The sequence below is a fragment of the Orcinus orca genome, chromosome 8, assembly GCF_937001465.1.
Source record: "Orcinus orca chromosome 8, mOrcOrc1.1, whole genome shotgun sequence".
Taxonomy (NCBI): domain Eukaryota; kingdom Metazoa; phylum Chordata; class Mammalia; order Artiodactyla; family Delphinidae; genus Orcinus; species Orcinus orca.
In genome coordinates this window covers 69,446,559-69,462,270 of record NC_064566.1, presented here as the reverse complement: position 1 = coordinate 69,462,270, position 15,712 = coordinate 69,446,559, and the positions used below count along the sequence as shown (strand labels likewise).

At 38.6% G+C, this 15,712-nt stretch overlaps 1 protein-coding gene and 3 non-coding genes across 19 annotated transcripts in view; all 4 read right to left on the bottom strand.

The window, feature by feature from the left end:
• CEP295 (centrosomal protein 295) overlaps positions 1-15,712 on the bottom strand; it is a 48,468-nt gene that overhangs the window by 148 nt on the left and 32,608 nt on the right. For 5 of the 16 annotated variants that reach the window (XM_033431931.2, XM_033431930.2, XM_049713635.1 and 2 more), the window contains 14 exons: positions 14,512-14,680; positions 14,232-14,375; positions 10,023-10,175; positions 6,335-6,438; positions 5,714-5,810; positions 5,087-5,335; positions 4,165-4,304; positions 3,092-3,293; positions 1,874-2,475; positions 1,069-1,209; positions 709-802; positions 417-581; positions 244-343; positions 64-163 (listed from right to left, as the gene is read on the bottom strand). In XM_033431931.2, the coding sequence (XP_033287822.2) occupies positions 64-163; positions 244-343; positions 417-581; positions 709-802; positions 1,069-1,209; positions 1,874-2,475; positions 3,092-3,293; positions 4,165-4,304; positions 5,087-5,335; positions 5,714-5,810; positions 6,335-6,438; positions 10,023-10,175; positions 14,232-14,375; positions 14,512-14,680 (2,460 nt within the window). Of the gene's footprint in view, positions 1-63; positions 164-243; positions 344-384; positions 582-708; positions 803-1,068; positions 1,210-1,873; positions 2,476-3,091; positions 3,294-4,164; positions 4,305-5,086; positions 5,336-5,713; positions 5,811-6,334; positions 6,439-10,022; positions 10,176-14,231; positions 14,376-14,511; positions 14,681-15,712 lie in introns of those variants that run through there. The other 11 variants (XM_049713632.1, XM_049713631.1, XM_049713633.1 and 8 more) reach the window with 11 other exon arrangements.
• LOC117202166 (small nucleolar RNA U2-30) lies at positions 5,898-5,967 on the bottom strand. The gene has a single exon (XR_004484359.1). It is a non-coding gene; the product is annotated as a small nucleolar RNA U2-30 (small nucleolar RNA).
• Positions 6,132-6,211, bottom strand: LOC117202167 (small nucleolar RNA U2-19). Its single transcript, XR_004484360.1, has one exon. It is a non-coding gene; the product is annotated as a small nucleolar RNA U2-19 (small nucleolar RNA).
• TRNAS-AGA (transfer RNA serine (anticodon AGA)) lies at positions 11,026-11,107 on the bottom strand. The gene has a single exon. It is a non-coding gene; the product is annotated as a tRNA-Ser (tRNA).

Below are 15,712 nucleotides of genomic sequence, written 5' to 3'. Positions count from 1 at the left end.
TCAGTTGTAGTTCTGATGTGCCTTAGACATGAAAAATTGGCAGGGGGGGGAGTGGCTGCTCACCTTATGAAATTCTTTTGCCCTTGCTCTGTTTTGGGCATATGTGTCTTGCTTTGCTTTCTCTTCCTTTTGCTTTTTCACTTCAGGTAACTGATGGTATAATCTGCAAGAAATTTATATGGAATTAAAGACAGACACTTAAGCTATGTGAATTCATAGATCTTCATATATCCACATACATACCTTAGAGCCCTTTGGTGCATATGGGCTTGTGCAGTCTTTCTGTCTTCAGGAAGAGACACTCTAACCTTGTTCACACCCTTTAGGTGACTGACAAATGAACCTGAGCGGAGAACAAGTCATTTAATATATATGTAATGCCAGATTCTCTCTGAAAACTGATGTGGAGAGTATACCTGTGGGTTTCTCCTTTACTATTTTGGTTTGAGAACTTCCAGAGACACGAATTTTATTCCTTATTTCTTTCTGTCTCTGTGAGGATCTCTCCATAAATGCTTTTTTTCTTTTCATAAATGCTTCTTGTAAGCTCCCTGGAGTAGCTGTAAACTTTGAAAGGGTTTCTGTTTAAAAAAAAAAAAAAATCGAGGCTATATGTCAGCAATATACAAATGTGTGGGGTTTCTGCTCAAGTAGGGGGAACCCCACTGGCCCCTGGGCTCACTAATCTGATGCTCGGGGCATACATACCTGCACACACAGCTGGTTTCTCCACAGGATGTTCTGATGCAGCTGGACAATCTGAGTTTTGTGTTTCTGACAGAAGAGGCAGAAATTCACTCACCTAATTGTGAGAAAGTCACAGACTTTACCACTTTACCTCACTGTACAGATTCACAGCAAAGGTTCTAAACTTTACCCATTCTAAACCCTAGGTCTTTTGGAACTGCCTTTCTAGAAAGTTCAATTGTCAGCTTGTCCACTGTGAGCACATTCATACACGATTCTAATGTAAGAAGTGCCATGTAGAAAGCTAAGTAAAACTATCCTTTTCTATTCCCTAATCCTCAACTATGGGTTGCTGTATAAAATGAGAGCTATGAAATTTACCTGAAAACAGCTCTTTGCCTCATTTTCTCTCTTTTCTTCTAGAGTTAAGTTTGCAAAATCCATTTCAGCAATACTGATATCACTGTTGCTTATCAATGTAAGTTCTGGTTCTTCCATTATACCATGGCCACATTCTGTCTCCTGTACAGTAAAATTAAAAGGGAAACAGTATTCAAAAATCATAGCCTCAAAAACACTCAGAATGTGAAAAATATGTACATTATGGAAGAAGAAGAACAGGTTCTTCAACTAAGGATAATGGAGAAGACAAACTACTCCGTGGGTTACAGAGCCAAGTGCCTGCTGACTGGGGGCTGTGCAGAACAGTGTGTGTATCCCCTACCTATCTGAATGGACCACCAGGGAAGTCCCTAGACCACACTTTATTAAGGAAAAACCCTTTCAATACTGAACAAGAATTTACAAAAAAAAAAAATCCAAAAGCTGCCAAGTCAGTCAGCTTATTTTTTGCTTATCTGTGGAGGGACAAACAGTACTAGAAGGTAAGCTGAAACCAAGTAGATTAATCCAGTGCAGCACAGTGAAGTTGAACACTATGTGCTGAAGCATAGGCTGAGCCGCCATTTTTCAGGAAAGCTGGAGAAAAGAAATGCGAACTGGGAAGATCTGTAAAATTCAGAGGAAGGTCAAATTTTAAAAATTTGCTTTCTCATTTCATTGGAGATTTCTAATGATTATGAGATTCACTATATCTCATATAGTAGCTCTGTTGCATCTCTTGCAATTTTGTTTAAAAAGTCTGAAAATGAAACCAAAAATTACATACAACACAGATTTCACTTACCCAGATTGGAATAGAGTTCTGTAGTGAAAAGGATCCAGAGCTTACAAAGAGCGCTGACTGTGCTTGTTGAGTTTGGTTTCCTATGATTGTTGGAGTTTCTGCAGTAGTTGAATCCTCAAGACATTTTTCATTCTGAACAGTGACTGAATGTGGTGTCTGAATTGAAGTTCTTACGCATAATTGTGGATTTATATTTAAAACGCCACAGGTTTCTTTATCATCAGTGAGCCCTTGATCTTGTAACACTGTACCTACTCCTCTTTCTGATAGTTCTTCAAAGCCCAGTCTTTCTTTTACTGAGCACTCACTAGAGGCAGAACCACATGGAGTGCTATGCTGTAGATTTAACTGATGAAATACATTAGCCTCACCAGATGAACTGAAGACTGAACTTTGCAAATTTCCTACAGAGAGCTGGAAATGAACACTTTTTTGCTTGTTTTGTAATATTTCATTCTGTTCAGAGGAAGAGTATTGATTTTCCGCCCCTTGGGAAGAATCTCTTGCTTCAATGCTGCTAAAAATACTTGGTAAGTCAGCATGCTGGCTTCCTTCTTGTGAAGAAAATTCTGGCAGAAGTTGTTGAAAAGATTGTTCAGACCCTATAAGAAATCAGTTGATCATAATTATATGTTGTAAAAACTTCGATAGAGATACAGTCTCTAATAGTTGCTGAGAACATTGCAAATAATAAAGTCAGGTTACTTAAAATTTTAGGAATGAAAACTGATATACATAGACGTGAATAGAAAGTTAAAGGATGTCACAGAGATATTCGAGTAACTACTGCTCACACCATGTATTTTCTCCTATAATAGTTAACAAAGGAACTATGACTATTAAACACAAGGGCTTTCCCCCCACAACAGAATACTGACTTTATAACAGAAAGACTTAAACATGCATGTGCATCTCATATATGTTGTGATGTGTGCATATATATAAAATTTGTATAAAAAGTTTTAGAAGGATACTTAAACTGATAACTGTAAGGGTTGAGGTAGGGAAGTTGAGCAAGAGGCAGCACTTTTTTTTTTATCAAAATAAAATGCAAACACTATATATTACTTCTGTTATTTAAATAAATATACAGAGAAACTGGTGAGGAGTGGAGACAAACCAAGAGCTACCAGGTACAATTTCCAAGGAAAATTGATATAAATAAACAACCATGAAAAACTACTGAGCTTTATTTAACTTTTTTGAACTTCTACATACCTTCAATAACATTTTCTGTAGCAAAACTCTGAGCTTCCTCATGAGCCCAGTTAGGGTCAGGCTGCTGGTTCACGCTGGTGTTAAGAGAAGAATGCAGGCTGGTCCTCAGTGCTGTAAAAGAAGCTGTACTTTTGGGTGACAGACTAGAACGGAGGCTTTCACAGGAGGAATGTGACCTCTGATGGAAGACAACCGGGAAAGGCTGAAATATTAGTATTTACTATGTTGAAGCAATCTTTTATGTTTCTTTGATATTATTCTTCCTTAATTACCACTTTACTACCACATAAACCACTTGCTTATTCAAACCCAATTCTTTCACTTTAGTAAATATGAAACAGACTTTTTGTTTAGAAAACAAATTGTGAATTAACAAGACAGAGTTCAGAATATGTTCAGAATATATCATTTTCTGATAAGCAGGAACTATGCAGAGCTGCCTGGAAATAGAAAGACCCAGGTTTGAATCTTAGCTCCTTTATTGTATAGGAGAGACTTTAAATTTTGCAAAATTCTGTTTACCTGACTGTTTAAGACTGAATTCCATTAAAGTAACCCCACCCCCCGAAACCCTGAAGACAAGTTTTTTTTGTTTTTTTGTGTTTTTTTTGCGGGCCTCTCACTGTTGTGGCCTCTCCCGTGGCGGAGCACAGGCTCCGGATGTGCAGGCTCAGCGGCCATGGCTCACGGGCCCAGCCGCTCTGCGGCACGTGGGATCCTCCCGGACCGGGGCACAAACCCGTGTCCCCTGCATCGGCAGGCGGACTCTCAACCACTGTGCCAGCAGGGAAGCCCGACAAGTTTTTATGGGTCATCATAGCTGGAGATAAAACTATTGGGACAAAATTCTAATGCACCTGTTTTCAATCTTGGTTCTGCATTATAATCACTGTATCTGACCATTCCTAGGGATTCTGATTTAACTGGTCTGAGGTACAGTCTGGGCACTGGTATCTAAAAGCTTACCAGATGATTTTAATTGGCAGCCAAGGCTAAGAAGCATTGTTCTGTTCTAACAGAAGAAAAGACAGTTTTTGGAAATTCACTGCAAAGAAGCATCTACTTTATTATACCTGGTAAAAGTCTTTGCTGTCTTGAGAAATCCCAGAGAAAGATGATGACGAATCAAAATCTGGATGTGGTTCTAAGGGTTTAAACAGCTGACGATGCAAATTTGGAAAACTGTGCTCCAGTTCTGGAAAGTCAAAGTCAACTGTTGGAATTTTAAGGAAAAAGGACACTTATTTTAAAAATGAAGCCTAGAAAAGTAGTACTAAGAACATACTCATAAAGGTTATTTTAAGATAACTCCAATTCAACAAAATTACTTGCATTTTTTTCATTACCTGCAGGTGCTTTCAAATTAAGTCCTGCCGTTATCTCTCATGTACAAAAGGGGCAGGTGGTGGCAGTGGTTTGACCAGAACCTTTGACAAATGCAAGTTTCCATTTCTACTAGCCTCAAGGTCTTTATGGGGTTAGTTAGGAGTAAGATGCCATCATGGTCACTGCTTTGTTACAGTAAGCTTTGTTATTCTCAATTAGCTCATTTCAGAATCAATGATTTGAAAAAAAGAAGAAAAGCTCACTGTACCGAGTGTTGCCACAGGCCAGACACTGCACTTTATCTGCATTATCCCAAACACCCCTCCTTCCACTAGAGAAAAAAGAGTAAGCTGCCTGTGGTTTCACAGTTAGGAAACGGTCAAGAGGTCTGATTTCTGAGTTCTTGTGCTCAGTATTGGCAATACTGAGCTACTGTAGTTAACTTTGCAAAGGTGAAGGAAGATCTGCTCATCTCTTCTACACTGTCTCAGTCAGTTTCCAAAGCCCCTCTCTCACTAAGTGCTCTCCTCAGCATTTTCCATGTTATAACTGCTACAGCAAGCCATCAAAACACAAAGCTCAATCACTACTTTCAACTAAAAAGGATGAAAGGTTAAAAGTTAAAAACACTTAGTTTACGTGAAAGTATTTGTTCACAAATAATTTTACCCCGCAAGTCTGTTTTTTCAGTCATCAAAATTGCTTCATTTATGTACTTGTCTATCATCTGCTGAATGTGTGTCTGACCAGATGTAAATGTTTCCAATGCAGGTAAAAGAGGTTTAAGGGAGTCCTGAGGGTCCTGTCTTTGATAAATAACTTGTGTTGAAGGAACTACAGAACTTAAAACATTTGTTTCCTCTTCTTTACTGGTGGGAGATTCTTGTTCCCTCTGGTCCACAAGCTCTGAAAACGACTCTGAAAATTGGGTTTAATGAAAATATTTAGTGTCTGGGTACTTCCTTTGAGACAGATTTTAGCAGAGAGGCATAGCAATACACATCCACAAGGAATCAGTGCAGCCAAGAAATGTGCTCCGTAGATTCCCACCAACATTAGCAGACCGTCAACGTGCTACTGGAGATCGGCAGAGTGTCTCTGCGTCTGCAGCCCCGTGACTTCAATCACGATTAGAATGTCATACTGTCCAATATTCTAAAGGCATGATTACTTCTGAGATTTAAAGAACAATCCCTCTCAGCACCTTGTGAAAAGCAATGTTGGCTCTCACCGCTGTACTGCAGTGCAACTGGTGCTTCTCTTTCAATTTATTTATAAACATTCTGATATTCTTACCTGTAAGGCTCAAATCTGTGTTTTCATAACTTAAAAAGCTCCCAGTAGAAACAGTTATTGAAGATAATGGCTCATGATAAATTTCTTGTGTTTCAGCCTAAAAATTAAGGAGAACATTAGGCCACAATGTAGGAAGTAATATCTAGAAAAAACCCAAATCACCAACATTAGCAGTTATTTATTCTGAGCTCAGATCAAGTGTAGAAACCTTCATAGTTATAAAGGTCCGTAGTAAAACCTTTTCATCATTGCTCAGAACTGATCAGCCTTTCATACACACACCCCCAGCCCACTCTCACTCCCCCATCAATAAGTCCTCAGTTATCCACTGTCACCTTTACACACACACACACACACACACACACACACACACACACACACACACACACCCCTTATTGTTTTAAATTATTCTTTTGCTTCTCAGAACTATAGAGATCATGCATCAGGTAGACTAAGAGGTCTTCTGATGCTCAGATTTGGCTGTTTTCATCACTGATCCACTCCAGTAAGAGCAGATCTCAGAGAACATGGACTTTAATATTCCACAACTTCTGTAAACTAAAAAGACAACAGGAAGCCAAGCAACTCTAACAATGCAGTACACATCAAGACATGACTAACCTTATCATCTGGCTTCACATTTGGACCCAGGTACGTATGGTCTTCTTCCTCCGCAGCATAACTTAATACTGCATGACTCTCAACCGCAGCCTCACTGACCTTGACTAAAATGAGGAAGGAGGGGGAAGGTCTGGATTATGACAAATCAAATTTTTAGCACCAGAGGGCATAATTTCCTGCTTTTCTACAATTTTCTTTCATATTTTGCTTTGTAGAGCTGCCTTATCTTAGACCAAAAAGAAAAAAAAAAACTCATATTATTATTCATTAAAAGCATTTAGGACTTCCCTGGTGGCACAGTGGTTAAGAATCCACCTGCCAATGCAGGGGACACGGGTTCGAGCCCTGGTCTGGGAAGATCCCACATGCCTCGGAGCAACTAAGCCCGTGTGCCACAACTACTGAGCCTGCGCTCTAGAGCCCATGAGCCACAACTACTGAAGCCTGTGCGCCTAGAGCCCGTGCTCTGCAACAAGAGAAACCACCGTGATGAGAAGCCCGCACACTGCAACGAAGAGTAGCCCCCACTCGCCGCAACTAGAGAAAGCCCGCGCGCAGCAACGAAGACCCAATGCAGCCAAAAATAAACAAAATAAATTAACTAATTAAAAAAAATTTATAGTTAGCACAATATAATTTTTCATGGAAAACTGTAGTTGTCATTATTATTCTACGAATAAAACCCTTTAGAAAAGAGCCAGTATAATGGGAAATGCTTTTGTCATTAATTTTAACTGAAGAAGGAAGAATATTCAATTATAAGTACAGTGTGATCTCAAAGGTGAGACAAATGCACATAAAAAAGACAAAAACACCAAGTGCATCCAGTGGTTGCTTGAGAATGGTAGGACAAGGAGGAATTCTGCTTCTTTATAACTTGCAGTGCTGTCTAAAATCACAATGAGCATACACTGCTTTTATTATGAATTATCATTCCTAATTACACTTGACATATTAAAAATACATAAAAATTATACTTTCTGTCTCACTATTAGTAATCCGGGTATTCTGAGTTAGTTTTTCTCTTACTCCCAATAGTCAACATTTGTGAGAAAGCCAGCCAAGGCATATGGTCATCTGTGGCTCTGAAATAGAATAAAATTAAAACTGCTCTGCCAAATATAAACTAAAATTTCTGTCTCATTATCCCCATGATATTATTAAAAGAGATCATGAACATTAAAAGTATGTTTCTTAGATGTTTGTGTAAGAAATATTTTCCAAGAGGTAACCCAGGACACATACACATGCACAAATATGTATCTGTGTGTAGATACATATATTTATTCATAAAATGATATCTATATTATGGATAATAAAGTAAAAACAGCAAATATCAAATATTATATTTAAATATAATTTGTTTTTAAATACAATTTTTTACTCTCTCCTAGTTCAATTAAAAATATATTACTGTGATACAACTGATTTAACCATTAAACTGTTTTTTTTTTTGCGGTACGTGGGCCTCTCACTGTCGTGGCCTCTCCCGTTGCGGAGCACAGGCTCCGGATGCGCAGGCTCAGCGGCCATGGCTCACGGGCCTAGCCACTCCGCGGCATGTGGGATCTTCCCAGACCGGGGCACGAACCAGTGTCCCCTCCATCGGCAGGTGGACTCTCAACCACTGCGCCACCAGGGAAGCCCTAAACTGTTATTTGGTTGCTTCTTTACACACTAAAATTTTAAGTGAAGAAAGTAAGAGATGGTGAAACTTTATAGTGAGTTTGTATTTTTTCTTAAGCAGCTCATTTCAAAAGCTAGTTGTGAGATGAGAAATTACGGGTTCACCATTTCGTAATCACAGTCTTATAACTGTTATTATCTGTAACAAACCAAAGAAGATTCCCCCAGAGGAGGGTGACCAGGAGGTGACCAGTAGCACTTGGGTAGTGATAAGAATTGAAAAATAAAAATAAGGGAAAGAAGTAAGGTCAGAGTTAAATAAACTTCAGTGAAACTGCAGTTTTGTGAAGGTGTTAAATGAGGGGAGAAAAGTCTGAACATGTCTGAACATAGACAAAACCATGAATACCGTCCAAACCACTAAAATGACCTATCGAAGGGCTTCCCTGGTGGCGCAGTGGTTGAGAGACCACCTGCCGATGCAGGGGACACGGGTTCGTGCCCCGGTCCGGGAAGATACCACATGCCGCGGAGCAGCTGGGCCCATGAGCCATGGCCGATGAGCCTGCGCGTCCGGGGCCTGTGCTCCGCAACGGGAGGGGCCACAACAGTGAGAAGCCCGCGTACCGGAAAAAAAAAAAAAAAAAATGACCTATCATCTCCTTATCCTGGCTAACATGAGTGACTGCTGCTTAATCAAGTACAGCTTTACTTAGCCTAACTCCATTATTCCTACCTCTTAGGGAAGAATTTTGTAGGTATCCAGTAACAGGATCACCCTGGCTTCCTGATAATATCCAATACTAACAAACAAAGCCCTATTTCAAAATACTTAAACCCTCCTCAAAATCACCTAATAAAGCCCAAATCTTATAGTAAGTCCCTTCTAATACCCTCTCACTAATTCATTGGCCTCATGGTTCCCCACAGTGTGCATTCTCCCTCACTACAAGTCAAAGCACCCAGCTTTCTTCAATTACATGTGTGTTCTTGGTAGTCTTTGGCTAGAGGACATTGACAGGTAGAATAAAAAGGAATGCAAGTATTCACTGGCTAAATCTAAAAAAATGGTAATGGTTTTTATTTTAAAATGTCAAAAACTACAATTCATTGGAAATTATATTTTGTAGTTATTTCAATCTCCAACCAAAAAAGGAGAAGCTAAAGTCAATTTTTCTACAAACCCTCAAAAAGAAAATAGGTCTTGCTCATCTCTCATTGTATTAAACTCTAGATACAACTAAGATAACAATTATCCAAGTATATGTGACAGCTAAAATAAAAAGAAATCTGGTTAGAAAAGGCAACTACTTAAAAGGTGCTTTAGAACTAATGAAGCAGTACTGGAACTATGCTTTGCAGGGTCAATATTATACATATAAAATAGCTTGTTATAAATATGCACAAATTCAAAAGCGAGAAAATTAACATCAGTTGTCTGGGTGGCAGAATTAAGTGATTTAGTTTTTTCCTTGTAACTTGTTCCTTAATACTTTCCAAATATTTAAAACTAAACATAAAACAGCTCGTTTAGAATGCCACAGATAGAATTTTTAAAAGATAATACTCAGTAGTATTTAATTAAATGTGGATTGTTACAAATAGGCTTAAACACAAAATGTGTAGAGTTTGCCAACTGTAAAAACCTCACACCCTTACATACCTCCTACTAACATTTACTTATTTAGTGAAACAATTTAAAAGTGTAATTAATTATTCTCTAAATAAACTTCACTTCCCTCATTCAACTTTTTGTGTACAGAAATAATATAGGATTCTTATGGAAAAATAATTTCACATTATGTAAACATATGAAATAGAAGTGTGAAACCCAACCTCCAACAAAGATTAACCCATACCTAAACTTTGGTGATTCTTATTCCAGACAGTTTTCAAATGCATGAACACAGACTTTTCTCCCCTCATTTTTAACACCTTCACAAAACTGCAGTTTCACTGAAGTTATTTACCATTTTTCGTTACAAATAACACTACAATAACTATCTTTTGTCCACATATTCTTATGCACAGCAATTCCAGTTTCAACTTCTTTCTCTCTTACCTGCTTTATCAGAGTCATCACCACAGATGCTCTCCTGGGCAGCTGGGTGAAGATGACCAAATGGGTCACAGTCCAGGGGGCTCCCAAGAAAACTCTGTTCTCGGCTTACTGAGACCCTCAGTGGGTCTCTGTCTTGGTAAAAGTCTGGTTTACCTGGGAGGGAAAAAAAATTGACTCACTGGATTTCCACTTACGTTTCTAGTTAAAACTAAAATGGCAATTTAGATTATGGGTAAAAAGCTAAACTCTTAAAGACTTAATCAGTGTAGCAAGAAAATAGTAACTGCTTGACTTTCACACAGCCTTTAATTATTTCACTTCAATTTTACTAAGTTTTTAATGAAACTCCTACTTCCTAATGATAGAAAATGCTTCAGTACTGACTAATCACAGGAAAAATGCCTGGAAAAATTATTAACCATTAAGTTTTATAAGGAATAATATGCATTCATAACATAAAGTTCAAAAACAGCTACAGCTAATCTGTGGTATTAGAGATCAAGATAGGGGTTTACCCTGGGGAGAAGAGGAGGAAGAGTAATTGCGAGAGTACGAGAGAAGAGTTTATGGAGTTCTCTAACATTCCAGTTCCTGACCTGGATGGTGTTTACCTGAGGGTGATTATCAAAGTAATAATCACTGAAATAAACACTTATGACTGAAATAAACACTCATGAAACAAAGAAAGGAGTGGGAGACGCTCAGAAGTAGAAGCTAATTTACTGTGCAGAACCCCAGAAAAACTTGGGAATTAAAGGCAAGAGGTATTACACAAAAGGAAGGTGTGAATCAGGGAACTGAAAACAGGAGAATGTTTAAAAACATGTACATGGAAAAGATCCCTCCCATCACCTGAGATTCCTATCTCTCAACATCATCCCCAGAGAAGACTAAAGGTTTATCCTCTAGACAAACTGAATCCTATACACTCTGCAATCAAATTTATAGCAGACTCTCAAACTGGTAAAGTGTCAAAGGATTACCTTTCTAAGGGGAAAGGTGCAGTAGTTGACAGGATTTGGACCTGTGTGGGGAAACCCCAATGGATTTCTAGTCTATCGTCTTAACCACTTGGCCACAACTACATGAATCCAATATACTCTGAATTTAGGGGGATCAGGCACTGAAAGGGGCAAGGGTGGAGGGAAGAGAAAGAATGCCATAAGGAAATCAGAGGTACTAAAAGAAAGTTTGCACCCTCGACTCAGATCCCCCCAGGTCTGGCTCCATAAGAGCAACAGCCAGGCTTGTATCAAACTTGGAGAATCTTTCTTTGGAGAAACTAAACTGTAAATTGCTCAGGGGAAAGAACCACAGATACTAAGCTGAGGGTCCTCAAGGAAAAGCCACATTTTCCAGTGAAATCCAGAAGTAAACAAGGTCCCCACCTACAGAATTTCCAATTAGCCATTCAGTGTTCTGCTCAAATATGCAAGATATTAGAGAAAAGCCTCTAAAATTTCAGACAGAAAAAAAAAAGGAAGAACCCAGACAAACAGAGAAAATACAGGACCCCAAACAAGCAAAAACCTATAAATATTCAAAGTAGGCAGTATTTTGCATCCATGAAACAAGAGCAGGATGCTACAAAAAGAAAATACCAGAAAGGAGGGCAAGCTTTTAGAAACTATACTTTGAGAGCCAAATAAAAATTCCTAAGAAATGTTAGAAGAAAAAGCTGAGAAAATTCTCCCAGAAAGTAAAGCCTAAAGAAACAAGACTATAGGGAAGAAATAAGACTACAGGGACTTCCCTAGTGGTCCAGTGGGTAGGACTCCATGCTCCCAATGCAGGGGGTCTGGGTTAGATCTCGGATCAGGGAACTAGATCCTGCATGCATGCCACAACTAAGAGTTCGCATGCTGCAACTAAGGAGTCCACAGGCCACAACTAAAAAAAAAAAGATTAAGACCCAGTGAAGCCAAAAAAAAAAAAGTAGAATACAAAGAAGAAAATTGGAATATTATAGCTCAGTGTTTCTCAATATTAACTTTATCATCACCCACCTAAGGAGCCCTTTCAAGACTTCTTTCCTAATTGCCTCCTAATTCCATGAAACTTAATAACTATATATACTGTATATCTTTTTTTTTTAATACTGTATATCTTTTTATGTACATTTGTGCTTTGGTACATAAAGAGTAAGACTTTTTCATCTCCCTGAGAAGCAATTTTCATCCCCTTTGGGGACAATAATAACCTTGTTAAGAATGTATCATCCAATATCGCACTAAAAGATGTTCTCACAAACAGAAAATGATGTGATCTCAAATTATTTTAGCAGTGTTTAATATTTGGCTTAATTTTTGCTAAAATCCATTGCCAACTACAGAAGTAAATACAAGAAGAAACACCTAGGAGACTTGAAAAGTGACTGTGTCTGGTGAGTATCATCAAGGGGTGGGGGGGGGTGTAGGGGCAGAAAGAAATGCTGTTTCATGTTGTAACCTTTTAGCACTATTTGCCTATAATATTTTGACTAAACGTATTACCCAAAGAAGTGTGATGAAGGCTATGATGAAAGCTCCCAAAGAGCACATGAGAGGGATGCCTGACAGCTCATGGAAAGTTTATGCCACACAAGTGGCCCTTACCTCACCCCTGAAGGGAGGGAGTGAGAACATGAAGGGCCTTGTGGGTGAAGCTAGGGACTTAAGACTTCATTTAGACTTATTCCTCCAGTCAAAGGGAAACTAATGAAGAATTTAAACATGGAGCAATAGAGGCAGGTTACTCTGAGTACACCATGGGAAAATGAATGAGAGTAATGCTAGACTGGAAACAGGGAGACATGGGGAGTTGTAGCAGCCCTTCAAGAAAGAAATGACAGCCTGAATTAAAAGAGTGGTAGTGGGAATAGAAACAAATGGACAGATTCCAGAGTTGATCAACTAGAACTGAGAAGAACTGGTACTCTGTAGGGTGTCACAGAGGTATAGACAAGGAAACAGTCAAGACTCTGGGTTCTTTTCATTGAAAAAAGGCTGAAGGATAAGGAGGTGGAGGTGAGGGAATATATAGCTTTCCCTTTTAGAAAGGCTATTTTTGCAGTCTCATACACAACTCATTAAATTATAGGAATCAATGGTCAGAATTTCCCAATGCTCATTCTGAGTTAGGGAAAGCACCAATCAATTCCTGAACAGTTGTGTTTACCAAATAGTGCAAAATGAAGAAAAGCTTCCAAAGCCTAGTAATAAATAGAATCATTACTTTGTTATAATTTCCATAAGACATAAGGAGAAAGTAAGAAGGGGAATGATTCTTAAGAGTTATTCTGAATCTCTACTTTCTTAAACTCTTAGCCCGAAACAAAGGTACAATATTTTATGGCTTTAAGACCAAAATAGCTAATATTAACATTACATTTCTAAGTACCTTTCTACTGACAAAGTTATTTTCCCCCTTAAAAAAGAATTTGCTTTGGGCTTCCCTGGTGGCGCAGTGGTTGGGAGTCCACCTGCCAATGCGGGGGATGCAGGTTCGTGCCCCGGTCCGGGAGGATCCCGCATGCCGTGGAGCGGCTGGGCCCGTGGGCCATGACCGCTGGGCCTGCGCGTCCGGAGCCTGTGCTCCGCAACGGAAGAGGCCACGGCGGTGAGAGGCCCGCGTACCACAAAAAAAAAAAAGGAATTTGCTTTGATAGATTTGATCAAGAGAATTATCTGGTTGAGTCTGAAATCTAGAAATAATTATAAAATAAAAATAGGGCTATTTACTAAGGATCGCAGGGAGGAATTTTTCTAGATAATTGAATCTAGGAAGAAGTACAGTGAAGAAATATATGTGTTACACCTGCTCTTAAAGCCAGGGTCTTAAGCACCATGATTATCCTGTGAAAGATACAGGAAAAGAGCAGTGAAGGTACTGAAGTGAAAGAGCAGCAAGGCAGAAGAGAAAAAACTGGGTTATATCCTAGAGAAACTGGTTTAGAAAGGAAGCAGAGGGAAGCAAAAGTGTCAGAATAATGGATAGCAAAGAATTTTTGTCTACTATCAATTGCTTTTCCTCATATAAAAAGAAACTAGTTACCTAATGACATATTTCTTTAAGTCCACATTTTAAATACTGTTTGTAGAAACCATTTTTTCCCCTTCATGAGTACTCATAGTCTAAGTTTCCTCAACAACAAAATATTTAGCATCCTGAAAAAACTGTAGAAAACTGGCAAATATTAAAAAATCATATTTTATCAAACCATCTGTTTACCTAGTATAGAAGTTCTGCCACTTGCTGGTGATTCTACCTCTTGTATGGCACTAAGTTCATGTTGGTTCAAGTCCAATCCACCTTTAACTTTTGCTACAGGTGGTTTTGAGGATTTCCCACCCAGTTCTTTGTCCTGATGCTCCCCTATCAAGTCAAAGACAAAGTTAGGCACAATACAAATCTGTTAACGAAACAAACTTCTTCAACCGGCAAGTTGCAGGAGGTTAAAATAAAGAATCATCATCAGGATAATCAGTACAATAAAATGCAATTATCTTACCACTTTGCTGGGCATTACTATCTTCTGAAAGGAGCTGATTATCATCAGAGTTTCTCCTGCCTGCAGTACCAATGTTTTCCTGATTGTCTTTGGCTAGATCTTGGAGATGAACAAGGCATTCTCTGAGCTTCTTAGTTTCAAAATCATTTTCAACTGTGGGCTTACTTGTCTGAAAAAGTAGACAGACGAGGGTGGGGATGACACAAAATGAAGATCATGTGAAGAAGTCATTAGATTTATATCTCTCTTCTTCAGTTAGAACATCAACCACATGAACAGCTCCATCAACCACATTATTACAATTTTATCTATAGATAAAAAATGAGAAGTACTTCTAATATTGAAAGGGTAATAATTCCATTGAAAAGTACAACCAGTCACAGCCTCGGACCTTACAAACAGCCTCCACTGCACCTTTCAATAAGAGATTATACTTGAGTATCCCTCTCTGCTTTTCTTTTCCCATTCCTTTTCCTTAAAATGACCAGTAAATCCCCAGAACTCAAGTTCTCATGAACGCAACTCAAGCTTCTCCTGGGCATCAAAGGACTGTAGAATTCTGTTTAGGCTAACTCATAAATTTAGGAAGTGGCCTTTTAAAATAAAATGGACACATTCATATATAGGAGAATATACTGTCTCCCATATAGAGAAGCTATGAATAGTCATCTGAGTGACCACATCAGAGTCCTCTCAACAATTGTCACAAGCAGCCGGTCCGGCGGTCCATCAGCCTAAAATCACACCACTTTTATAACAGATGTTAATATTGTCACTTATGGAAAAAGATGGTACTGATTTTGATTCTACACAAATGTCAACAAAGTGCTATACAGAAAGCACAAAGTCTGCCATTTGCCTAAGACAAATTCTGCTAACTAGTTATTTTACAATTTAACCATCTTGTGGTAAGCTCAAAATCCTTCATAACAAAACTTCAAAAGGCAACCTACATTTTCCATGATGTTTGAGTTTGGTTGTATCAAACCAGTGGCCGAAATTAGTTGGGCTTCAAATAACTATCAACTTCATAAACGCCATGCAAGGTGGATCAATTTTTACCTTTTAATTTCCACGTTCTTTAAGGTAGAAAATTAAAGCACAGTTAAGGTCAAACCACTTATTCTCAGTAACTAAGAACTTATTTTGACCTAGGATTGAAACAAATATTTAGCTTGGCCGAGTTGGGTTATTGTCGATG